This window comes from Protopterus annectens, chromosome 16.part0 (assembly GCF_019279795.1).
Source record: "Protopterus annectens isolate FY-2018-M chromosome 16.part0, PAN1.0, whole genome shotgun sequence".
Lineage (NCBI taxonomy): Eukaryota > Metazoa > Chordata > Ceratodontiformes > Protopteridae > Protopterus > Protopterus annectens.
Window position 1 is genome coordinate 246,996,592 of NC_056750.1, and position 26,268 is coordinate 247,022,859.

The 26,268-nt window shown below is 40.3% G+C and overlaps 1 protein-coding gene across 2 annotated transcripts in view; it reads right to left on the reverse strand.

Annotated features, from left to right (window-relative positions):
* PSME1 (proteasome activator subunit 1) overlaps nucleotides 1–26,268 on the reverse strand; it is a 150,959-nt gene that overhangs the window by 91,553 nt on the left and 33,138 nt on the right. For both annotated transcript variants that reach the window (XM_044058754.1, XM_044058755.1), the window contains exon 5: nucleotides 12,574–12,690. In XM_044058754.1, the coding sequence (XP_043914689.1) occupies nucleotides 12,574–12,690 (117 nt within the window). The remainder of the gene's footprint in view (nucleotides 1–12,573; nucleotides 12,691–26,268) is intronic.

The window sequence follows — 26,268 nt, forward strand, 5'->3', positions numbered from 1 at the left end:
ATTAATAAAGGTGGGATTATAAAGCATCAATCACATTTGAGAAATATGGCAGAACAAAAAATCCTGGAAATATTGGACTTTTTTGACTTTGTTAAACTTGCAGGGGGACTCCAAAGCATATGCTGTACATGTCATTAATGTCTGGAACAACATTAAGGAGAGGGGAGAAAAAGGAAAGACGTAACTTTAAGTAAAACAATTTTTGTTCTTAACAGTATTTTTATAAAACATTACATATATTGCATGTTATGTAGTAAAACATTTTTAGTTATTCTTGTATGTTATAGGCATACTAAATAGGTACCCTTTTTCCTTCTTTCTTTCTTCTTCTTTAGTTTTAAGAAATGTAGGCACTGCTATGTAAAAAGAGAAGAAACCCTGGACAAAAGCATGTTTAAGATAACAGGCTGTAATCTTAGGTTGTTGAGGTGAGTGACAGGTTGTAATAGTATACAGAGTATGATACAAGTATAACTGATATGATTTTTCTTACTTTAGCCTAGGGGAATGACTGAATTAAGGCCCTTGCCTTAATATAACATCAAGTTTTAAGTGGAAGCAAGTAAATAAAAGAAAACTGAATGTAATGAATAGTTTTCCTTCAGGAAATAAATATTCACAGTGCAAAATGAAAAGCTTGTAGCTGAAGGCAACTGCATATCTGGTTCTCGTGTTTCTAGGGAGACAATATGATGAGGGCAATGAAAACAGAATACTTTTTTCTTTCAATGGCTAAAAAATAACATTTTCTGAATGCATTAAAGCTGCTTTCTACATCTGGAAGAGGAAAAAAGATAAGACAAAAACAGCAGCACTTAGTGTAAATAGAAGCACAGACTGTATCATGCTTCTTAGCATGGGTAAGTTTCATTATAATGCAATTAAAGCCTGTGAGTGTAGCTATCAATCAATCTGGGACAACTGATCCTATTAGGTGGGGTCTTCATTACTTGAAGACAATGTTCAGAGTTTTATGTGTTTTTATTAAGTTAATATGTTATGGGAGTCTCTCAAGGTCTGTTTTTATGGTTTTAATTAAAACCAAAAGTGTTGTAAGATGTGAAATGGATGTGACAAGAAGCAAATGTATAAAAGATCACCCAGCCAATCATTGGCGTATTTGTGTAACACAAAAGCTGAAACTAGACATTTAAAAAATGTTATACATAAAAAGATTGGAATAATAACTTCTTATCATAATGGCAACACTTTCCAGATTACATTATCTTTGAACGTGAATGATCTCACAGGTATCTACAAAAAAGAAACAGTAGTAAACTATATTGAGAAATGTAGACTGCAAACAGGTGTGCTACACAAGACACATTTGGAATTAACTGAGCATATGGATTTGGTCTTGAAAGGATTTCAGGATGGCTATTCAGCAGAATATCTGGGAAAAAGGAAAATGTGAGTACTTATATTAATTGCGTGAGAAGCTCCAATAGTGACAGAAGAGGAAAGGATAATAATCAAATATTTGTAGTAGTAAGGGGCTACAGGCAATGAAGGAGGATTAAATTGGCATGTATTTATATTCCACCTAAAACAACTACAATGGATTTTAAGAAAATTCTGGGATAAATAAATCAGCTTTCAGCAGGGAATATTACTTATTGGTGTAGAATGGAATTTGACTTGCAACAGTGAGGATGCATCTGTGGGCCTAGAAGGAAAAGTATAACAAAAGAGGGTAGATTGTTGAAGAAATTTATGAAAATATTTGGTATGGAAGATGTGAATTCAGTAATAGGAGCTCAGAAAGAATTTAAATATTATTCCCCAAAGTACAAAAACTGGACTAGGCAAGACAAAAATTAAATTTCACATAAACATGTACATTTAACTGAAAGTTATGATAGACATCCAATAACTATTTCAGATCATATGCCAATAATAACTAAAATAAAAATGCAGGGTAATGAAATAAAAATGAGACACTTGTACTTCCCCACCTATCTGTTAAACAGAGAGGAGTTTAAGAAAAATATAGCTAAAGAGTGAGATACAATGAAAGCTGATTTTAAAATAGGGTAGAAATAAAAGAAAAAGAGATATGGTTAAGAAGTAACAAGAATTATTTGGAGGGATTGACAAAGTTAAAGTACTGAAGAATATGGGAATCTCAAAGAACAAGAAGAGGTGCAACTGCAGAGTGCTAAAGAGAAAGTAATGGAGAATAACAATAACCTTACAGAATATTATATCCATAAAGTAGCAGAAAGTATTCTAAGAACTAATCCAACACTGGAACGAAGAAAGGAGATTCTGCCAACAGGTGGGACTGCAATTAGGGGTACAGAGAACAGGCAAGAAGGGGGCTGGAATTTACTGAAGGTAATTGGTAAAGGAAACAAGGTATCAGGAGTAAATAATAAGAGAGGGAAAGGTAATATAATGAGAAGAGGCCAAGAATACATTTGGACTGCAGACTAGAGATTGCCTTCTCTACCAAGGATTGATATCAGAGTATATCAAAGAGAAAGGAACTGGGGGATCCTACGTGAAAGACCAGCGCTTGTTGAGTTTTAGTATAATCTACAAAAGAAGCTGGTGTTAAAAAAGGGTCAATTAGCATGGTGTGACACTGCCAGCCCAGCTATCTAAAACTTTGTAAATAATTCTATGCCATTTCTGAATACTGATATGATTTATGCAGAACTGTATGTTATGTCCTGTGCTAAAATGCACCCACAGTGTACTCTGCTATAACATAAAAGAGTTAACTTGCAAAACTTAAGAATAGTTGAGGTTATGTTACTTTACAGCTGGGCCATAAACAAAAAGAGAAGTTGTCTCTCAGTTTCAGTGTAACAGACAAAATGTCTAGAGATAGAAGTTTTTGTATGGTCTTGGAGAAAAGTAATTATTGGGTCTAAAATGTAAAAGTGTTTTATTGTTTTACGACTTCCAAGATCTGAGCAAACATCTGAGAGATGTGTATTTTTAACACACAGATGTTAAACTCTGTTAGTTTCTGGTTTAGCTTGGGAACTAAAGTCTGGGAAGGGTTACAAAGAGACAGTTGAGACAGGCTCAGCTCTCAGATTCTACATTATAAGGCCTGAGAGAGGTAACTAGTGAGGCAACTGATTCTCAAGGGAAGGGGGAATCTGTATACTGAGACAAAGAGTTACTGTATAGAGAGTAGACCCCTGAGGGAGGGCTAGAGGGTGAGAGAATACAGCAGTTGGTAGTGCCCAGAGTCTACCATCTGGCACTTCTAGACACAGCCTATGATATTCCCTTTGCAGGTCATATGGGCATAAAATGTACAAAGAGACGATTATGCAGAACTTTTATTGACCTGAGATGTCTAGAGATGCAACAGGGTACTCCAGGACCTGTGAGAAGTGTCAAAAGATAGTCAAGGCAGGAGACAAGGTGAAAGCTCCTTCGATACCTTTGTCTGTGATTAAGGAGCCATTTCAGATGGTAGTTATGCATATTGTGGGGCCTCTGAGTTTCCAAAGTTCCACAGGGAAAATGTATATCCTAGTGGTAGTAGATTATGCTACACGATACCCTGAAGTGGTGGCTCTGTCCTCCATTGAGGCAGAAAAGGTGGGAAATGCTTTGTTAGAGATTTGTAGCAGGGTAGGTTTCCCAAAAGAAATACTGACCGACAGCAGTACCAATTTTATAAAATACCTGCTGGTTTGTCTGTGAAAGCACTGTGGGGTGAAGCACCTAAAGACCACCCCCTACCATCCCAGACTAATGGTCTTGTTGAGAGGTTAAACTCTACATTCAAGATTATGCTACAGGCATTTCCAGACCAGTTTAAAAGGGAGTGGGACAAATATTTGCCCCATCTGTTGTTTGCTTACACAGGTTTTTCACCCTTTGAGTTGCTGTATGGGCACAGGGTGAGGGGACCTCTTGATTTGATTCAAGATGAATGGGAGGGTGAGTGTGAATCCCACAATGAGTCTGTTGTCGCATATGTCCTAAACCTCAGAACAAGGCTCAGGGAACTCATGGGAGTAGCCCAGGAGAACCTGTCAGAAGCCCAACAGCAGAAAAAGGTCTGGTATGACAGGAATGTTTGAGCTAGAAAGTATGTTGTAGGGCAGCAGGTAAGGGTTCTCATTCCTGTCAGACACAACAAGCTGCAGGCAGCTTGGGCGAGACTCTACAAAGTGGTAAGGAAGGTCAGTGATGTTAACTACATGGTAGAACTGCTAGGCAGGAGGCAGGGGCACAAACTGTATCATGTTAACATGATTAAACCATACCAAGATAGAGAGGCCCTTGTGCTGAGTATTTGCAGTGGATGGCAAGAGGACTCTGAGGAGGATTTGATGACTGATCTCCTCAGTGAGGTTCAGACTGACACCTCAGTGGAAGGGGTAGCAATGTCCCAGCAGTTATCCCCTACCCAGGTTCAAGCAATCCAAGCAGTGTTACAGGAGCTTGGGGGCATGTTCACTGGGAAACCATGGTGCACCCACCTGGTGCAGCAGCATGTGGATACAGGACCCCGATGGCCTATTAAGCAAGCCCCTTATAGGGTGCCTGAGAGAGTCAAACAGACTCTGAGGGAAGAGATACAAGAAATGTTGGAACCAGTGGTAATTCAAATATCCAGCAGTCCCTGGGCCTCCCCAGTGGTGCTGGTACCAAAGAAGGATGACAGCACCAGGTTCTGGGTGGACTACAGGAAAATAAATAGTCACACAAAGTCAGATGCTTATGCCATGCCCAAGACAGATGAATCCCTAGAGCAGCTGGGTGAGCTAGGTATCTTACCAGCATTGATCATACCAAGGGTAACTGACAGGTTCCCCTTGACTCCCAGTGCTTGAGAGAGGTCAGCCTTTGTGAGTCTTTTTGGCTTGTCTGAGTTCACAAAGATGCCCTTTGGGATGAAAAATATCCCAGTGACTTTCTAGAGGCTGGTAGATCATATCCTAGCAGCAGATTTTGCCCTTGCTTACCAAGATGGTATTGCCATTCCTGGGAAGAGCACCTTCAGCATGTCAGGGAGGTACTGGGCAAACTACAGAGGACAGGGTTGACCTTTAAGCCCAGCAACTGTCAGGTGGGTATAGCAGAGGTCTCCTACCTGGAACATAGAGTGGGGAGTGGTACAATCAGGCCAGAACCCGCCAAAGTGGAAACCATTCAGGTATGGCCTGCCCCTGTTACCAAAAAACAGGTGAGGGCATTCTTAGGGAGAGCAGGGTACTACAGAAAGTTTGTCCCCAATTATAGTACCATAGCTGCTCCCCCTCTCAGACCTGACAAGGAAAAGACTATTTAATTTCCTGTAGTCCACAAAGAACCTGCTGCTGCCATCCTTCTTTCGTGCCAGCACCACTGGGGAGGTCCAGGGACAGTTGGACTCTTGAAACACCCCTAGTTCCAACATCTCCTGTACCTCCACCCTCAGAGTCTGTTTGACTCCCTCAGGCACTCTATAAGGGGCCTGCCTAAGAGGCCTTTGGGGTCCTGTATCCATCTGTGCTGCTCCAGGTGGGTGCACCCTGGTTTCACAGTGAACATGTCCCCAAATTCCTGCAACACTGCTCGAATTTCTCGAGCCTGGGTAGGAGATAGCTGCTGGGACATTGCTACCCCTTCCACTGAGGTGTCAGCCCAAGCCTCACTGAGGAGATCAGTCCTCAGATCTCCCTCAGACTCCTTCTGCAATCCACTGCAAATGCTCAACACAAGGGCCTCCCTATCATGGTAAGGTTTCATCATGTTAACATGATACAATTTGTGCCCCTGGTTTTTGCCTAGCAGTTCCACCATGTATTTAACATCACTTACCTTTCTTATCACCTTGTAGGGTCCCTCCCAAGCTGCTTGCAGCTTGTTGTGTCTGACAGGAATGAGAATCAATACCTGCTGCCCCACAGCATACGCTCTGCCTCGAGCATTCCTGTCATACCACACCTTTTTCTGTTGTTGGGCTTCTGCCAGGTTCTCCTGGGCCAAGCCCATGAGTTCCCTGAGCCTTGTCTTGAGGTTTAGGACGTACGCCACAACAGACTCCTTGTGAGACTCGCACTCACCTTCCCACTTATCTCGGATTACATATAGAGGTCCCCTCATCCTATGCCCATACAGCAACTCAAAGGGTGAAAAACCTGTGGATTCCTGGGGAACCTCTCTGTAAGCAAACAGATAAGGCAAATATTTGTCCCACTCCCTCTTAAACTGATCTGCAAATGCCCATACCATGGACATGATTGTAGAGTTTAACCTCTCAACAAGACCATTAGTCTGGGGATGGTAGGGGGTGGTCTTCATCTGCTTCATCCTACAGGACTTCCACAGACAAGCCAGCAGGTCTGACATGAAATTGGCATCTCTGTCAGTCAGTATTTCTTTTGGGAAACCTACCATGCTGAAAATTTCTAACAAAGCATTTGCCACCTTCTCTGCCTCAATGGAGGACAAAGCCACTGCCTCAGGGTATCATGTAGCATAATCCACTACCACTAGGATATACTTTTTTCCCTATGGAACATGGGGTACTCAGAGGACCCACAATACCCATACCTACCCTCTGAAATGGCTCCTCAATCACAGGAAAAGGGATCAAAGGAGCTCTCACCTTGTCTCCTGCCTTGCCTACCTTTTAGCACTGCTCACAGATCGTGCAGTACCCTGTTACATCTCTGGAAATTCCAGGCCAATAGAAGTTCTGCATAATACACCTCTTTGTATGTTTTATGCCTATATGACCTGCAAAGGGAATATCATAGGCTATGGTTAGAAGTGCCCAATGGTAGGCTCTAGGCACTACCAACTGATGTACTCTATTACCTTCTAGCCCTCCTTCAGGGCTCCACTCTCTGTAACCTTTTGTCCCAGTATACAGATTCCTCCTTTCCCTGAGAATCAGGTGCCTCCCTAGATACCTGCCTCAGGCCTTGCAATGTAGGGTCCGAGAGTTGAGCCTGTCTCAACCCTCTCCTTGTAACCCTTCCCAGCTCCCCCTTCCACGGGAAGTCTGGCATCCTCGAACAGTAGTGCCTCACTGTCAGCCTGGGTACTACTACTCACCTCTACCTCTACCTCTGCAGTCACTCTGTCCAAGGACCATCAATACCACCAAGCAGCTGTGGCTCACCTTCAGTCTAACTGCTACAGGGTAGCTCCCTCAGTGAAGTAACCACCTCACCAGTCCTGGCTGCAAATATGCAGTCTGTCTGGGTCTCCCCTAGGCTGCCAGACTTACCTGCTTGTTTACAAGCCTGACTGCATGTAACTGCACAAGCAAAGGGTACTGCACTATCAAAATCAATCCCTATCAGGAAATCTGCAGGTATATCCTCAAACACACCTACTTGCTGGCTTCCTTTTCCACCCTCCCAGTCAAGGTGAACCCTAGCCAAAGGTGTTTGGAATGGGATCTCTCCTAAAGCACTGACTGGAGTAGACTGCCCAGGCAAGTAGTGCTCCTCTGTAACCATTTCAGGCTTTACAATGGTTATATCAGAGGCTGTGTCTCTCTTGGCAATGGCCTCTTTGAAATTCATTATGATAGGATATAACCTCTGGGGGAAGTTTGGTACCCTTGTTGTCCCAAGACAACGTACTATTGGCATTTTGTCTTTCCCACTTATTGGCTCCCTCATCTTTTGTTCCCCACCTTGCCTCCGTGGACACCTGTATGCCACATGGCCCCACTGGTTGCATTCAAAACATTTAACCCTAGCTCCTGGACATTTACCTGGACTAGTGGCTTGCCCTGCTACTGGCATATTCTGTTGGGGCAGTCTGTGCTGCCCACCATGGGTTCCTTTAGACCCATGAGCAGTAGTGGGGGTTACCTTCCTGTGCAGGGCTGCCCTGCTGGCCAGGTATAGGTCTCCCTTCTTCCCCAACTCATCTGAAGTAGCACATTGTCTATCAGCTAACCAGATCCTCATGTCCTCAGGCAAAGTGGTAAGGCCTTGTTCCCTCAACAAAAGGTCTGCCAGCCCTTCAAAAGTGGTGACCTGACATCCACTCACCCACCTATGGAAATAAGTGCTCAGTTCGGCAACATATTCACACACACTTTCATCTGCCTTGCGTCTATGCTCATGAAACATTTTCCTATATGTTTCAGGTGTTAGCTTAAACAATTCTAACAAGTGATTTTTAACAGCAGTATAATCAAAACATGCAACGTCAGACATTTTTGACAAAAAAGTTACAGCTTTCCCATGGAGTAAGAGGGTCAGGAACCGTACCCAGAGCTTTTGGTCAACACTATACTGTTTGCATACCCTCTCAAACATATGAATGAAACTATCAAAATTATCCCCCTCTTTAAATTGCGGAAGAAATTTACTGACCTTTTGTGCTTCTGGGGTCCAGTTACTCCCTTCCTCATTACCTCCATGACTCTGGCGAAGAGTTAGCATTTCCCTCTCATGCGTCCTCTGCCACTCCTTTTCCTCTGCTTCTATCACCAAACTCCTGGCCTCCAACTCAAGTCTCTTTAGCTCCAGATGAATTTTTAAGTCCTCTGCAGAAAGGTTGAGCTGTCCATTCTCCAAGGGTATTATATTTCCACTGCCAGTCTGAGAGTCCTCCTGGTTGCTGTTTTCTGATGCCGCTGAAACCAAGGCTGCAATCAGGTCTGCCTTAGTCAGGTTTCCATGCACCAGTCCCCTAGCCTGGCACATCTCCACCAGCTGGCTCCTTGTCAGCTTTCCATATTCCTCTGCTGACATGCTGCCTGCTCACCCTGACTAACTAAGCTAACAAAAGAAATAAAACAATTGTGATCTGAACTCTTAAGTATTCACTGCATGGCTGATTTAGAGTACAAAACACCTTCAAAGTTCACTTTACACAAGCTACAGGAATTCACTCTAACCACGCCACTACAAGCCATTAGTATTTGCCAACCAATTAATATGTGGTGTGGATATCCCACTGCTGCCAAACAATTAATTTGTGATGCCCGTGCCCTGGCCCAGCAATCAAGGAGCCTCAATCCTCACCACTAACACCAGTGAGGGGCATCTCATATAGGAGGAAAGAATAACAAATACACACAGTAAAGTGCAATTTCCCTTAAGAGCACACAGAGATCAGTCAGTCTGGGGCTGGTCGCTCCCTTCTCCCCAGATCCCCAATAAGACTCCCTACGGGCACAGCTATAGGGTCCAGATCTCAGCCTAGTGGGCAAGCTAACTCCTCCAGCACCCTCTCTGTCCAACCAGTGCTTCGTGTCCCTGCCCAAGTAGCTGACACACAAATACACAGACACTCCTGGGGAAGGCTGGCATAGGTTCTCCCGCTGTATCCCTTTTTCCCAGACTATATGGTAGTACCAGCTGCCACCACCCACTAATATTTATCAGCTACTCAAAGGCCCTAAAAAGGGTGTCCAATTATTACTGTGCAATATTATTCTCCAATTGGTAGTATAGCCCAGGGCTAAAGCTATTAGAGTGGCTTTGTACAATTTTGCCAAAGGCATGCAAGTACTCCAAAGACCTTAAATTATCTCTACAAAAACAGGCACAGTTGAAAGGGTTTAAAAATATTTAATAACAAATAGTCATAACACAAGACAATACTTTTTACTACACAGTGCTAGTCAAGAGTTCAGAGATCATAGAGAAATACTTAAAATAATTCAGTAGTACAGTTCTGACATCAAAGAAAAATACAGTCTAATATTTCTAGTTTCTAGCTATTACTAAGAGAAAACACAAATCTAAGATAAACTTACATATAGGGCAAGACAATGCTGGTGAGTTGGATGGTCAAGATAAAAATGCTTTTACTTAGTCAGTAGAGTGCACTGTCGTTACATTTTTTTCAGCTCCACATGTAACACTATTTTTACCATTTAAGACAACAAGCCTGTGATTTACAGTAATATTTACAGATGACAGAATTATCTCCAAAATTATGTCTAGGCTAGCAGCCTTCATCCATCTTCACACAATCTTCACAGCACCTCCTTCAGAGCTCTGATTGGTTGCAACAGAGCCGGGTGGAGCAAGAGGACCTTTTCCCGTGTCAATACTGTTAGTCAACTGTTCCTCATTAAGTGCAGATGGTTCAGGCATATTCACAGATTTACTTGAAGGCTTGCCTTTGCCTCATTAATTTCCTGCTTTTTGATTGGTTAATGTGCATTTTAAACAGCTGTCTGTTTATATGGCTTTTAGGATCTAATGAAGCACTTTGTGTGAAAGCGCTAATTCTTGTATGCATTATTTTTATTAAAACTTGTGGTTTTATGCACCTAGCCTTGGTGGTCGGATTGTTTCTCTACTTCTGTTTTATTATTTTTGTTGCAGGCTGACCTTTAGTCATTTGCATTACATTGTTTTTGACATTTTGTATTTTTTTGGTTTTGCTACAACCCGTCGCTGAAGGATGTGTTATCGAATTGGACTATCGTACTTTGGATACCCCTCCACAATGACAGCATTTTGAACGTTTAGTGAATTTTGATGGCAACCCTTTGCTTAGGTTGGATTTTGCTGGTACAACCTATATTCAGGAAGATGTTACTGGTATGGAGACATTTACTTTGGTCTTAAAAGATTTTGAGAATACATTATTCAAACACAAATTAATTCAGTGGCAATGCTTGCACTTTGAAGCTTGTCTTCACCATCGGATTGTTCCTAGAGGACTTTGTGTGCTGCATATGCCTACCTATGGCGAGTCTTTTCCCGAACTTTTATCTAAATGGCAATCCTTGACTCTTGAACTTAGTTTCAATTATCTACGTCTCCTAATGATTTCTTTGCACCTGTAAAGAGAGCTACTTGAAAAGGCTGTGAAACTACAAAATGAACTTTTGTCTAATTATAAAGGGGAAATGTTTTTTGAGAACAGTATTTAATAATCTGGCTGCCTATGATGACAGACTTTCCTCTATTAAGAGGAAGAAACTAGAAATTGACTTTAATGATTTCAGGAATGGCCATAATTTTGTATGGCCACGAACAGTAAGTAACTCTATAAACATGCATGAAGTCATTAATTTCCTGTTTTTGATTGGTTAATGTGTACTTTAAATAGCTGCTTGTTTAGATGACTTTTAGGATCTGATGAAGCACTTTGTGTGAAAGTGCTAATCCTTATATACATTATTTTTATTAAACTTGTGGTTTTATGCACCTAGCCTTAGTGGATGGACTGTTTCTCTACTTATGTTTCAATTTCTAATGTTAAAGGTAATGTTAAAGGACTAAAACCCGAGTTACAATAAGTCAGAGCAATTGTGCAAATGCCAAAGCAGACAGTATATCTCTAGAATTCTTGTACTACTACTTTTGTTAGGATCAACTGCTGCATTGCACACAGAATTTCCAGTTATTCTTGCAGTTCTTCAAGTTTCTCTGTTAAATATAATCTACTGAACATCTCTGTTGATGTAGCTCATTGCCTAGCCCACATTTCACTTTCAGAACATACTTTTTTGCATTTGGTAACATCTTCTAGAACCTGTAAGGTACCTTCGATAAAGACATTCTGAACATGCATTGCAAGGGTTTATGGTCAATTCAGATCTAAACTTCTTCACCACAGACAGATTTGTTGAATTTGTTGCATCCATGCACAACTACTAACCGTTTATTCTCAGAGTATATTATTTGTGTGTGTGTCAATGTTCTTAACTCCTTGGCAACTGTCTTTTCTCTTACAGGATTATAGCTCCTGTACGATTCTGACTGGCATCTGCTTGCAACAAAACTGTCCTATTCATTTCAGATTATTTTAATGCTGATGTACCTGCAACCAGTTTATTAAGCATTTCAAAACTCTTTACTTGTTCGCAGCTCTTTTCCTTCAGGGAAATCTTGTTCCAAAAGCCTTCTTACAAGACATGTTAGATACAAACTGCAAGACAATGTGTCGTTCCTACATTTCTAGAAACCACTATAATGCATGCTTGTCTTCTCGCTTTAGCATTTACACAATATTGTGACTTTTTTGTCTTGGGTTTCAGTCTACCTCATGTAAATCCTCATGTAAATCATAGCCTATATGTTTCAGGCCCATCACTGTGAGTTTACATTTGCTGTTATTTTACGTCCAATTATGCCATTTTAATATATTAAATGGCTAAACCAGCCTTGTCATGATCTTATTAATGTGGAGTCAGACACAAGAAAACAGTCATGTTTACAGTTTCAACTACCTATACAAAATGCATTTGAAACAACTCTAGTGCTAAGGAAATATTGAACAGAAGTATAAGGAATGTCACTTCCTAATTATGCTTTAAATACACACAGTTTGGAACTTTCTTCATCTAACTTTGGTTACTAGAATCCTTGTTATGCATCTTGTACTGAAAAGAAGCTAGAAAATCAACATAATTGAGACCACCTTCTCAAACATACAAAATGGGTAATGTCCTCTTTTAATCATTTTATTTGTTAGGTTCATAGATTAGTACTAAGCTAACTGCCCTTATGAGACATTTTAAGCCTAGCGAATCATCCCTTGTGAGACTTGAACCCTGCACCTTGGGTGTTTGTAAGGCAAACACCTTAACCATTAGGCCACCCAACAGTATGTACACAAGTGCTCCCACACACAAGCACATGCACTTATTTCAACTTTGGGGAGGGTTACCATAGTTACCTCTTTCTTCTTCTTCTTCTTTTCCTTCTCCTTCAGCTTGTCTTTCTCTGGATCAGGGATTGGGATGTCAAGTTCTGCTTTTAGTGTAGAGAGGTCACTGACATTCAGAGCTGGCTCCTGAAACAGAGAATATGTACAAAAACAAGCTATGTGAAATATAGACTTTTCTACACAAACAGTTTACTATATCTTTTTTCATTTTTTTGTGCCATTTTTTTCTGGACTCCAGCACAGCGTCTCCACCTCCCTGTCTAATCTACAAGCCAAACATTCAACCACTGGACTCAGTATGTAGCCTAGTTGCTATCTTAACTGCCGCTGGGGTGATGTTGTGGCTTACCTACAGCAACAGTTTACTGGGCAGGTCCTCCCACTCCAAGGAGCAGGTAAGATCCTTACAACGAGTGACAGCACAAGTCATGCAGTGTGTAGAAGAGGGAGGGACCAGTCCAGAAAACATTGAAGAGATGGCTACCAAATGTCACTGACAACTATTATTGTATCCCCATCACCTCAGAGGGCCCTGTAATGGGCCCAATCCTTTTTGTACTATTCTTATCAGATATAAAAGTGGGAAATGTGCTTTAGGCAACCAAATATGCTGATGTCTGCAAAGAGGTCAACAATGACATCAATAAAAGATGAGAAAACTCTCCAAGATAATCTAAAAAAAAATACAACTGATATAATAGCAATATTGACCTCACTTTTAATTTCAGTAAATGTAACATCATATAATGTGGCAAAAAGACACAAATTATGATCCTTACAAACAGTGAAATCATAAACAAGACACCATCATTACAGATGTAGGGACAGTCGTCAACAACTACAGTTTAAACTTTGAGCAGTGCATTTCTATCAAGGCCAGAAAAGCATATTCTCTAGCCAGTCTAATTCTAAACAGCACATACATAGTGACTCCAGGGAAATAACTGCATCACCTTAAATCTCACTGAGCTGGATCCATTACTGAATGCAGTGCTACATTTTGTAACCTTTGAAAAAGTAACCTGAAGCAATACAAAGATTCCTCATGACTTCAGAAAAAGGCCAGCCATTCACTCTCCACTTGAGATCAATGGTGAGGTGGTAAAGAGAGTTCAATCTACAAAGTTCCTGGGGGTACGCATCTCAGAAGACCTCTCTTGGTCAGTTAACACAGGCCAGATAATTAAAAAAACTCACCAATACCTGCAGTTCCCTGAGAAGACTCAAAAGAGCAAAGTTTCCTCTTAATGCTCTATCCACTTTCTATAAAGGAGCTATTGAAAGTATTCTCACCTGCAACTTTACTGTGTGGTACGGAAACAGTATTACTGCAGAGAGGAAGAAGCTTCAAAGAGTGGTGAAGATTGCAGAGAAGATAATGGGCATAAATCTTCCAACCATGAAAGAACTTCTTAAAACAAGCAACGTAAAGAGAGCTTACAAAATACTTAGAGATGCACCACATCCAGCATTTGGCGGTTTGCTAGACTTTTATCAAGAGGTACTGCAGTATCCGCTGTAGGAACTCCAGGCTTTTGAACAGCTTCTATCCAACAGTAATAAGGCTCAAACTCTGACATCAACTTGGACATCTCCTACCTCCAAACGTGCTCTCACTAGTAATATTTTACTGAAAGTGATACATTATTTAATTCACTACAGTTAATATATTCTTATAGAAGTGCAAAATCTTTCTCTTAAAAGTGCAATTGCAATAATTCCTCACGGGCAATATTAACAAAGTGCCTTTTCTTCTCTTTTTCTGTGTACAGTATTATTTGTTCATATGTTTAGGTTTATTATACAGAACCAACTGATACTGCCAACATCCTGGCAGATAGGTTCAGTGCTAACTTTACCCCTCTCTCACCCCCTAAAAGGCCCATCTCTACACCGGAAGAATGCAAAGTTCCTGTAATCACAGCTGCACTGGTAAAAACCACACTCTCCAAAGCCAAGAACACAGCATCCATGGGACCTGACAACATCCCAGGCTACGAACTACTGAATTAACTGGCACCCCACCTAAGCACCATATTCAATCATAGCCTCACCTCAGGCTTTGTGCCCACTGAATGGTGTACAGCGTCTGTTATTCCACTCCACAAATGGGGATCCACCACAGACCCAGGGAACTACCGCCCCATTAGCCTAACGAGCCTGGTCTGCAAGGCCATGGAATGTATCCTCACGGAACGTATAAACAAAGACAGTGGTAATCTCCAAACTCTGGACCCCACCCAGTTCAAGTTTGTAAAAGGCAGATCATGTCTCCTAAACCTGATAGACCTCTTTGAAGCAGTCACCAAAGCCATAGACAAAAGTAAGGTGGTTCACACAGCCTATCTAGATCTCGCCAAGGCTTCTGATACCATCCCCCACTCTGAAATTATAGATAAACTCACTAAACTAGGTATAAATCCCTATATCACAAGATGGGTTGCCAACTGGCTCACAGACAGAACCCACACTGTGAAAGTAGCAGGCTCCAAATCTGACTTCAGACCAGTGACAAGTAAAGTGCCACAGGGTTCAGTCCTGTTTGGTATCTACTTTTCTGAAGTACAGGCCAACACAGAAGGTCTTTGGCTAATGAAGCTTGCAGATGACTGCAAACTAGTAGCCATAAATCAAAATTCCTAACAATGTGGACATCCTACAAAAGGGCCTCACTGACACAGATGCCTGGTGTCAAAGCCATGGCCTCAAGCTCAACACAAAAAGTGCATTGTCATCCCCTTTGGTACAAATTCTGTACCCATGAGCTATCACATAGGTGGTAGTCTACTTAACACTGAAAGTGTGATAAGAGATCTTGGGACACAGGTGGACAGTAGTCTCTCCTTTGATAATCACATCGCCACAGTAGTCAGGAAATCCTTCTAAATGGCACACCTCATCACAAAAGGTTTCTCATCCAGGAAGAAAGAAGAGGAGGTCATTGTTCCCCTCTACTCGTCACTTATTAGACCCATTATAGAGTACAACGCCCCTTTTGGTATGTACCGCACAAGACATCTACAATAACTATAAAGGCCACAGAAATACCTCACAAAGAGAATTACTGGCCTCAAACAGATGCCCTACGCAGACCGTCTCAAAAACACTCCAGCTTTACTCCATCGCATATCGCCTACTCAGAGGCAATCTCTGCCTAACATACAAAGCTATGTCAAACCCAGAGCTGTTGGACATGCTCCATTTAAAGAAATCCCAATCCCTCTGAGCTACATGCTCTAGGGACCTAAACCTTGTCACCACAATAAACAGAACATGCTGGAGGGATAGATTCCTGTCCCAGAGACTTCCCATTACTCTGGAACAAACTACCTATCTATATCAAACAAAGCTCCTCATTAGCACTCTTCAAGAAAAATCTTGATGATTGGTGGGAAATAGGAAATTCACCCTGGGGCTCTTCTCGACAGGGGCACAGGAAAATAATTTTCTTGAGTGGTGAATGCCAGGGTACCTTTTTGGCTAGGCTTATATAGGCCCTAGGGCCAATAGCCTAGTGCCTACCTTATGAACCTATGTATAGACAGTTTTATCTGACTAGAAATAGGTTATTAGGAGTATTTTTTGTATGTATTAGTCATTAGAATAGTCGTGTATATGTCATGTCTTATTCTATTTTACTTAAATTGCCTCTGCACTCTGATGACAAGCTGATACCTGAAATTTCATTTAGATTGCACTTGTGTTTCCTAAATGGCAATAACGTTTTCTTTGAATCTTGAATCTTTGAATCACTTGAAAAAAAAAATTGGAGGGCTGGAAAAAAAAATCAGAGCTGAAAAACTCGCTTGTATTCAGAAAGACTTAAGGAACTGTCATTATACTCTGTTTCTCACAGGTTATTTAGAGAGGACTTCAGGCTGGTCTAAAAGGAAATATCTTATCTGGTTTCATTTGAAATTGTACACATAGAAAGCACTATTAGAAGTGTTAACACCAGACTGTGGACCCTAACAGTCAAGGTAAACATCAATAATATGAAAAATATCACAGATGATGACTTCCACAATCTTGGAATAAGCTTACCCTTACAATACAAACACGTTCTGTATTAAGTACTTTCACGAGTAACCTTGGTATTACTCCAAGATGGTGCAGACTGGAGGTACAAGGACAGAGTACCTACATCAATATAAAAATACATTAAATAATCTCACCAATTTAGTTCCTTTTGATAGCAGAACAGTACTATTTTAAAGTGTTATTTGAAAACTTAAGCTTTTCACAGCCCATTCTTTGTGTTTTGGTAAAACATTTCCCAATGACTCATTATCATGACATAAGTAGGAATGTATGTGTGTGTGTGTATATATATATATAATGTGTGTGTGTGTGTGTGTGTACATATATATATATATATATATATTTATATAGATATATATATATATATATATATACATATATATATATATATATATATACACGTGCATATATATATATATATATATATATATATATATACACACACACACACACACACACACACACACACACACACACATATACACACATTTTATATATATATATATATATAAATTGTGATATGTTAACTTTGGAAAAAAGTGTGCCTAAAAATGACTGCATATGAGAACTTCCCACAAAAGTTTAGTTAGATAAGTTTGTATTAGCCAGCTAACTGCTCATTACTGCTGCAAAAAACAAGGGTGCCTTACATCCCCATACAGGTTCAGAAAGGTGTAAGCAGGACCTTTCCAAAACAGACCTGAAGTTGCAGAGTATGACAACCCAGTTGGGGCTTTAGCTGTACATTACACCTAAAGGAATCACCTGTAATAGAGATATGGAATCAGGGCCTAGGAGAGATATACATTCTGGAACTTTTAAGGGCAGCCCATTTTTTGGAATGGTGAGCAAGACTACATACAACAGGTAGAAACAAAAGCTACTGTTTTTCTTTAGAACCGAAAGTCAAGTGGGCAAAGTGCATTTGTTTTGTATCTGAAAGACAAGAGATAATTTTTCCCTTTTTTTGGATATACTGAATAAAACATGCCTTTTTTAAAATCACTGTCCCCATTGCTTCCTTGAATACAGACTGGTGGTGTTTACATGGGCAGTTGGCAAAGGTCTTTTAATATACTGTTGTTTGTGACACCTCTACTATGACATTTTGAGCTACTAAGTCCCTGGTACCATTGTTTATCTGACGCTTTTCTGCTACTCACTTTGTATTTAAAAGAAATATATTTTTACTACTGTCTCTTGGCAAGTTCCCTGATGATCTCTAACCACGAAGGGCTTGTTGAAAATACGTAAGTCTAAAGTAAAGACTGAACAGAAGCTTGTTAGTTGTACCGGCAACTCTAAATGCTAACCCCAAATATCAGTCCCCCATAAAAACTAACACAGGATGATGACCTGGATTCACAGCTCATGACTTTTGAGATCTGCACCGCAATACAGAACTGGGAGCGAGCAGACTGAATGAAAATCCTGACCTGTCATCCCAGCTTACAGAAGTTTTAAAAATGCACATGGATATGGAAAGGGATAATTACGCAAACTATAGTAAACTGAAAAAATAACTTTTGGCTAGAGCTGAGATAATCTATGAAGTACAAGCAGCAACATTTTACAACTCGACTTTTAGTGCTGATAAACTGGTAACAGCACATTCTTGACTTAAAATGCATCTTAAAACTATGCCTACAGCCTGATAAAAATGGTAAATTGAGAACGTTAGAAACTGTAGTATTAAACCAAAGCGCTTTGCCTACTAATATAAGAAAATGGGTACTGCAAAGTGATCCCAAGAAATCTGGGGTCTTTATGAATGAAAGTTCATAATTCCGAACGCTCTAAAGAGCAAAAATGCCAGACCTCAAAGTGCTTCTTGTGAGATCGCAGTACAGTGAAGGTCAGAATATTTGCCGTTTCCTCACTGTAGTGTGATCTCAGAGTTGGTAAATACATTTAGCAGAGGATATGGGGGGGCACAGGCCCCCCCATAATAATGAGTTCGAGCTACGGCATTTTCACTCTTTAGAGCGTTTGATATTATGAACTTTCATTCATATAATATAGATCTGAAATCTGATAAACTAGTACCTTTAATAGAATGCTCATTAGTTAATGAGATAATTCTTAAAACCAAACTGTCTGCTTCCAAGTCTAATACAGCAGTAAGAAATATACTATCTTCTGTGTAATACTCTACAAGGAAGTGTAAACCTGTCTGGTGGACATCTGCAATAAATAAACTCTATAATAAAAGGAAAAAAATGCTGTCCAGGACCAAGAAGGAGCAGGTGCCCAATTGGAAGCAATCACTACTTTTAGCCTGAACAAGTAAATAAGAGCACTAGTGAAATCCTCCAATGCAAATCTCAAGTCCAAATTGGCCACATCTATTAGATTACAACAAAAGGCCTATTTCACATACGTCTGCAGTCTCAATGGAAGATCCCAGATCTGCTCAGAACTGGTGGTCAAGGGCACCACAAGCACAAATGCCATAGATATAGCCAACTTGATATAGCCAAATTGCTGGCTAAGTAAATGAAAACTTCACCCCACTATCCCTCCATCAGCAAACCAGGACATCCCCAGTGCCTGCCCCTTCCCCTTATCTCTAGGGAACAGGTCATCACTGCCCTCTCAAAGGCAATAAATAAAGCCTCCATGGGTCCCGATAACTTCCCAGGCTGCATCCTACATGAACGCAGGCAGCAACTTGCAGCACCATTAGGTGCCCTATTCAACCAAAGCCTGAGTACCGGCTTCGTCCCAGCTGAGTGGAGGACAGCCACTGTTATCCATCTACTGATACGGGAAATTAGAGACCCGTCAGCCTAACTAGCCTGATCTGCAAGACTATGGAATAGATTATCATGGACCGCATTAACAAGAACATTGGCAACCTCCATACACTTGATCCCACACAGTTTGGCTTCATCAAGGGGAGGTCATGTTTGTTAAATATGGTCAACTTCTTTGAGACAGTCATCTAAGCCATGGATGAGGGGAAGATGGTGCACACCACCTATCTCGGCCTGGCCAAAGCCTTTGACACTATTCCCCACTCAGGCATAATAGATAAACTCTCTCAACTATGCATCAATCCGTATGTTACCAGATGGGTAGCAAACTGGCTCACTGATAGAACCCGCCTAGTCAAAATAGGGGAAGCCACCTCAAGTAGTAGACCCGTAACGAGCGGTGTACACCAGGGATCAGTCTTGGAGCCTCTGTTACTTGGGATATACTATTCTGAGGTGCAGGCCAAAACCAATGGGCTATGGGTGACCAAGTTTGCAGATGATTGCAAGCTGGGCACAGTCATCAATTCCCCTAGTGATGGGGACATCCTCCATGAGGGTCTCACCCAAACAAATGACTGGTGCCGGAAACATGGCCTCAAGCTGAATACCAAAAAATGCATCATCATCCACTTTGGGGAGAGTGACATCCCCACAAATTATCACATTAATAACAAAATCCTAAGCATGCAATCAGTCGTGTGATTTGGGCATCTAGGTTGATAGCAGCCTGACTTTTGACCACCATGTTGCTTCAATTGTATGGAAAGCTTTCTACATGGCCCACCTTATAAGTAAGTGTAAGTGTATCTCATCCAGGGACAAGGAGGCCATAATATTCCTGTATTCTTCCCTTATAAGGCCCATTATTAAGTACAATGCCCCTTTCTGCATGTATCTCACAAAGCACATGCAGCAGCTGGAGAGACCACAGAGATTCCTCATCAGGAGAATCCAGGGCCTCAAACATCTATCCTACACTGACAGGCTAAAAGCCCTGTTCGTTTCATACAGACTCCTCAGAGGTGACCTCTGTCTGGCATACAAAGCAATCTCAGACTCCGCCTTCAAGGGACTGCTGCATATCCAGAAGTCAAGCTCCACTCGAGTAACCTGCATGAGCAATCTCAACCTGGTCTGTGTTATCAATAGGACTTGGTGGGACAGATTTGTATCCCAGAGACTCCCCAAGCTGTAGAACAGACTCACTATCCACATCAAGTATTGTACCTCATTATCCCCTTTTTAAGTGCAACCTAGATAACTGGATCGGAAACAGAAATACACCCCTGGGATTCTACCTCTGTCACTGCAGGACTGAGGCATCGGGTGCTGACTTGGCTAAACTCTTGGCTAGGCTTATAAGGGCCTCAGGGTCAATAGTGTAGTAACTTCCTATAATCCTATGATGATCCTATAATAAAATGTAGCAATATGTTAACTTGCTTCAATGGGGGGAGGGGAAGTATGGAGGGTAAAGTCTGTGCTACAAATGCTAAAGTGAATGTAATCAAGGTTGCTGGAGAAGACAGTGACTCGGATGTTTTTTTAACTCCTATTTTGAGATAAAAAATGGCCTCTTATATTACATAAGTAAAGCTAGGAAGGAAATTATATGTCAGCTGTTAGTGCCAAAACCTTACAGGGCACTAGTAATGAAGCTAGCCCATAGTCACATGTTAGGAGCTCACTTGGGGATGGACAAAACTAATACAAGAGCACTAGTCAGATTTTAAAGGTCAGGCATAATGAAAGAGACAGAAAATGACTGTTTTCTGTCCACAATATCAGAAAACTGCATCAAATCCTGGATAACTTAAAAGAATCCCCTGATCCACATACTTTTCATAGATATGTCATCTGAATGCACCACTATGGACACTATGGCACTACTAAAAATCTAGCAATGGGTACTGCTACATACTGGCAATACTGGACTATGCCACAAAGTTTCCAGAAGAAACTAATGTTAAGACTCGCGGCATAGAACTGGTACTGTTATTCTCCAGAACGGATATTCCAAGAGAGATGCTTCCTGACCAATGGACTCCCTTTATATGAAAGGTATTGCATCACTCACGTCAGTGCTGTAAAGCTGAACACTTAGACATCACTCTGCCATACTCAGACTGGAAGAAAGGATCAGTGTTAAGGAAAGTTAATGACAGAGATGGTTAAGAACTGGGACCAGTTATCACACTGTTTGCAATAACACTGGAGCCACAAGCTTTAACTGGATTTACCCCATCTGTAGTTCTGTACAGCAGGCATTCGAGAGGACAGTTTGATACTGCAAAGGAATTTTGGGAAAAAGAGAAGACATTATTTAAAAGTATGTCAGACTACTACTTTAGTCTGCAGGATTGACAATCTTGTTATGACCACAGCACATGCATAAAGTCCAGGAAATGCAACAATAAATTTATAATAAGAATGCCTGGTTTACATAATTTAATCCAGGGGATAACATATTAGTTTTAATGTCCTCCAAGGTGAAGATATTTTTGGTTAAAGGACCATTTGAGGTGACTGAAAGAATAAATGCCATGAACTACAAAGACTAGAAAGCCAGGAAAGAAATAGATAAAACAAATTGATCACATTAATACACTGAAGCCATGGTATGAAGTAAGGAGGTCAGTGTTGAGCTTGCAACATGAAATTCTTGCAGAAGAGACTAGAAAATCCCTTTCTGAAATGCAGTTTGAAGAATCACTCAAGAGTACAAAAGTAAAAAGTAAGTTAATTTATCTTAGGAAATAAATGACTGAACAGGAAAAGAACTGATCCTTAACTGGGGACTGAACCCAGGACCCCCTACATTGCATGTAGCTGTGACTGCCACTGAATCAATTTTATTTTTTTTTCATTTGTTTACCGAGAAAATCGGACTAGATAAAATGTCCTTTTTCAGTGGAGGCCCAGGGAGAAAAGCTCCACATTTATAAATAACAGTAAGATACATATACAAGTGTTGATTCAATCTCAGATACAAGCACACAATGAATGATACACATTATACATTTCATTAATACAATCATATAGTCTAGGCAGGAATACAAAGAAGAGCAGTACTGTGATTGAAGGTAAAAAAAACAAGCAAGTTAAGGATACCTACGCTTAGCAGGGTATACTATTCGAATACAAAAATAACAGGTTGTGTTCTTTTAGCTGTCTTAAGACATCTATTTCCTAACCAGGGTTTGCGCAAGACCAGGTCCAGGGTTCAGATAGGTGTGATCTGAGAAGTTTTTTTAAAGTTGGAAGTGTTAGTAGTTGTTCTGATATTTAATGGCAGGGAATTCCAGGTTTTGGCTATGCAGTTCGAGTAAAGTGAAACTCCAGCTGCATTGTTAGGTTTGGAAACATTTAAGAAGGATTTGATAGTGGAATGCAATACCCTGTTTTTTGTGGTAGTGTATTAGTAGATTATGAAGTAATGGTGTTTTTTTCTGGCTGATTTAGTACTCTATGGGCCAAGATAGTTGTTTTAAAGCCAAACAATGATGGGATCTGAAATTTGATTCTATAGCATACTTTGCGATTTTATTACAGCACGTTTCAACTTTAGCAAGGTCAGACTTCTTAATATTTGTGAGAATTTTTGAGGTATATAGTAGCATAAAGATAAGATGGTTTCTTGCTATAGTGGCCTTTGAAGATTTTAGAAAGTGACGATTTCTGTATAAGGTTCCTAGATTTTTGTGAACTTCTTTTATTATCTCTGATATGTGCATGTCAAATGCCATATTATGGTCAATTGCCATGCCGAGTAATTTTGTTTGGGAAACTGGAGAAAGTTTATCATCATCAAACCATACAATTATTCTGAGTGGTGGGTGGGGGTCTGCAGCTCTAGTTGGATAGAAGAGAATGAGTTTTGTTTTGTAAGAGTTAAGTATATAAGTTGTGCATTGTTTAGCCAGGATTCCCCTGCACTGACTGACTGCTGGGTGATTTTTTGAAGTTTCTGTAGTGTTGTGGTGGCACAAATTAGGGTGGAATCATCTAAATACTGACCTACGGAGGCAAGCGGGTGGCAGTATGAAGATTATTAGTTAAGATAATAAAAAGGAGAGGACCCAGAATAAATTCCTGTGGTGCTCCCAAGGTTACAGGCAGTAGTGAAGAGAGATTTTGTTGCCATTTTACAGCTTGCTGGAAAGCAGTTAGATATTGCTGGAACCAAGTAAGTGTAGGACGGCTAAGTTTAAGTTCCAAGAGTGTAGTTAAGAGTTTAGAATGTGAGACGGTATCAAAAGCTTTGGACAGATCAAGAAAGATGGAGGAAACTAAATTGCCTTCATTGCGATGGTGGTTAATAATGTTAGTAAAGTTAACAAGGGCAGTGGTAATGCTATGATTTGGACGGAAACCATGCTGAGTGTTAGAAGATTGTTAGTCATTAGATAATTTAAGATTTGTGAATGGATGCACCTCTGAAGTACTTTAGATAATGGCGATAGTATAGCTATTGGGTGGATAATAGCTATTGTCTGGTAATTCGATAATTCTGTCGAGTTTCCACCTTTATGTAGAGAGATGACATATGATACTTTCCAAATTTTAGGGACTTGTTCTGAAAAGGATCGATTTATTAATATAGATACTGGATAGGATATTGCTTCTGCAGCACTTTTTAGATATTTGGCAGGTAGATAAATAGTTGGCAGCAAGTGTAGTAGGTTTAAGCCTTTTGAGATATTTAACTATGGTGTTTATTGGGACAGGTTGGAAAGATAAATTACTGGGATCAAGCATGGCTACTATGAGTCTGGGCAATGGAAGAGCAATTATTGTTTGTGAGGGCTAGTACTGATTCAATGAAGTATCTGTTAAATTGTGAGGCTATGCTGTCTTTAGTATTGGTTAGTGTTGGGGAGGGAGTACTAGTCTGTCCTGGCTGTAGGATTATTTTGATGGCAGACCAGAATAATTGTGGGTTTGTATGATTTTTTTTTGATTGGATACTGCTATAGTAATTTATTTTGTCCTGTCTAATATGTTTTTTAGATTTATTTTGTAGTTCTAGATACGTTTGCTAGTTGTAGTTTTGTTGTTGACTCATTTTTCCCAGCCTTATCTCTATTTTTTAACATATATCTTGTTTGGTAAGCCAGGGGGCATAATTGGATTTTATCCTTATTGTTTTTTGGGGGGCCAAGATGTTTAGGATATTGAGGAAGGTTCAGTTAAAGTATTCAACTGCAGTATCTAAATGGAGATTTTTAAGTTGTGCTCAGTTGTATTTTTTGAACTGGTTATACAGATTTTTTTCCTATCTCGGATTTGATGGTAGGTGGTAAATTTTTCTGGATTCATTCGGTGTCAGAGAATGTAAGTTGGAATATGGTCACTGAGGCTATCGGGGAAACAGCCAGAGTGCAGGGATAAATTTGGCAAGTTTGTAAGGATCCAGTCCAGGATTGAATGTTTGTTTGATGTTTTGTTTACTCTAGTACAAGTCTGGATTGTTTGTGAGAAACAGTGTAGGTTAATGTGGTCAGTGGGATTTTGAGAGCTACAGGAGAGCCAGTCTACATTAAAGTCACCCATTATAATTGTTTCCTAAGGAAAGGCTGCTGCTGTCCAGTTTAAGATGTGTTCTAGAGTAGATAGATTGTTCCCAGGTCAGATGCAGGCTTCCACTATGTTCAGATGCTTCTTTGGATTAATTGTTACCTTAGTAAACAGTATTTCGGTGTTGTTAAAGTTTGGGATGGTTAGGTCTGAAGTTGCTACATTGAGATTGTTTTTGTAAAGAAAGGCGACACCACCACCTCTTTTCTGTTGTCTATCTAGCCTATGTATATTGTATCCTGGGAGACGTATTTCATTGTTAGAGATGTCTGGTTTTAGCCAGGTTTCTGTTATAAAGGCTATATCTGGAGTATATAGAGCAAGGGTGGCATGCAATTCTTGAATTCTGTTCACGATGCTTGAGATTCTAGATGGGTTGGATTGTTTTGGGGGCCAGGGCTGGGATGAATATCCCCACTAAGTATGAGCTGTGATGCAATGTGAACTATAAATTTTAAATATTTTGATATAAACTTATCGTATTTCTGTGTAACATTAGGATAAGTTTGTTGTACGAGTAAGGTAAATGCTACAAGGTTTAGGTTTGTGGGACTACAGATAGTTGGTGCTATTATTAAATTTGTATGTTTTAATTGTAGTAGGTCTGGGAAGGGGATAATGTACATAAAATGTGAGTTAAGTTCTGTATGATAAGAGGTTATGTGAGCCGTAATAGATCGAAATAGCAGGATTGAGGAGTATAAAGTTATCATATTGCTTACAACTCATGTTTCTGATCTAAGCTAAAAGAATAATGTTATGGGTGGGTAGGAATAATTGTTAGTTGTAATGAGTTTTGATATGTGGAGGATTTAAAAACTATTATTTTGTCTGGTTATAACTTATTACATTAAAAGACGCAAGTAGCAGATAGTTAAGTAAGTGGAATGTGACATTATGGGAGTTAGTACGAAACACTAATTGGATAATCTGAATAATATAAATATGTATCTTTCTTGTTGTGATTGGATTGATTTATTGGTAGTGGCCATTTGGAAATAAGTTTAGGCACAGCAGGGGTGGGTGGGAAATGGGGGTAACAGTCTTGGAGCAGTTAGGTACCTGTTTTTTCCCCAAGAACAGTTGTTTTCTTTTTTAAACTAGAAAACCACCATGATGGCAGTGATTTTTGAACAGATAGAACCCATGCTAAAGACAGTTTCAGTAGTTCAGTGAGGCAGGTGAATCCACTGAGATGCAGAACTGATGGGTTTCACTGGAAGTGTTGGGAGTCAGCAATTGTGTTGATAAAAAATATACACATACATGTATGTATTTCATCAGTGTTTCTACTTCGGTGGTGGTGATTACTAGTATTATCCGATTC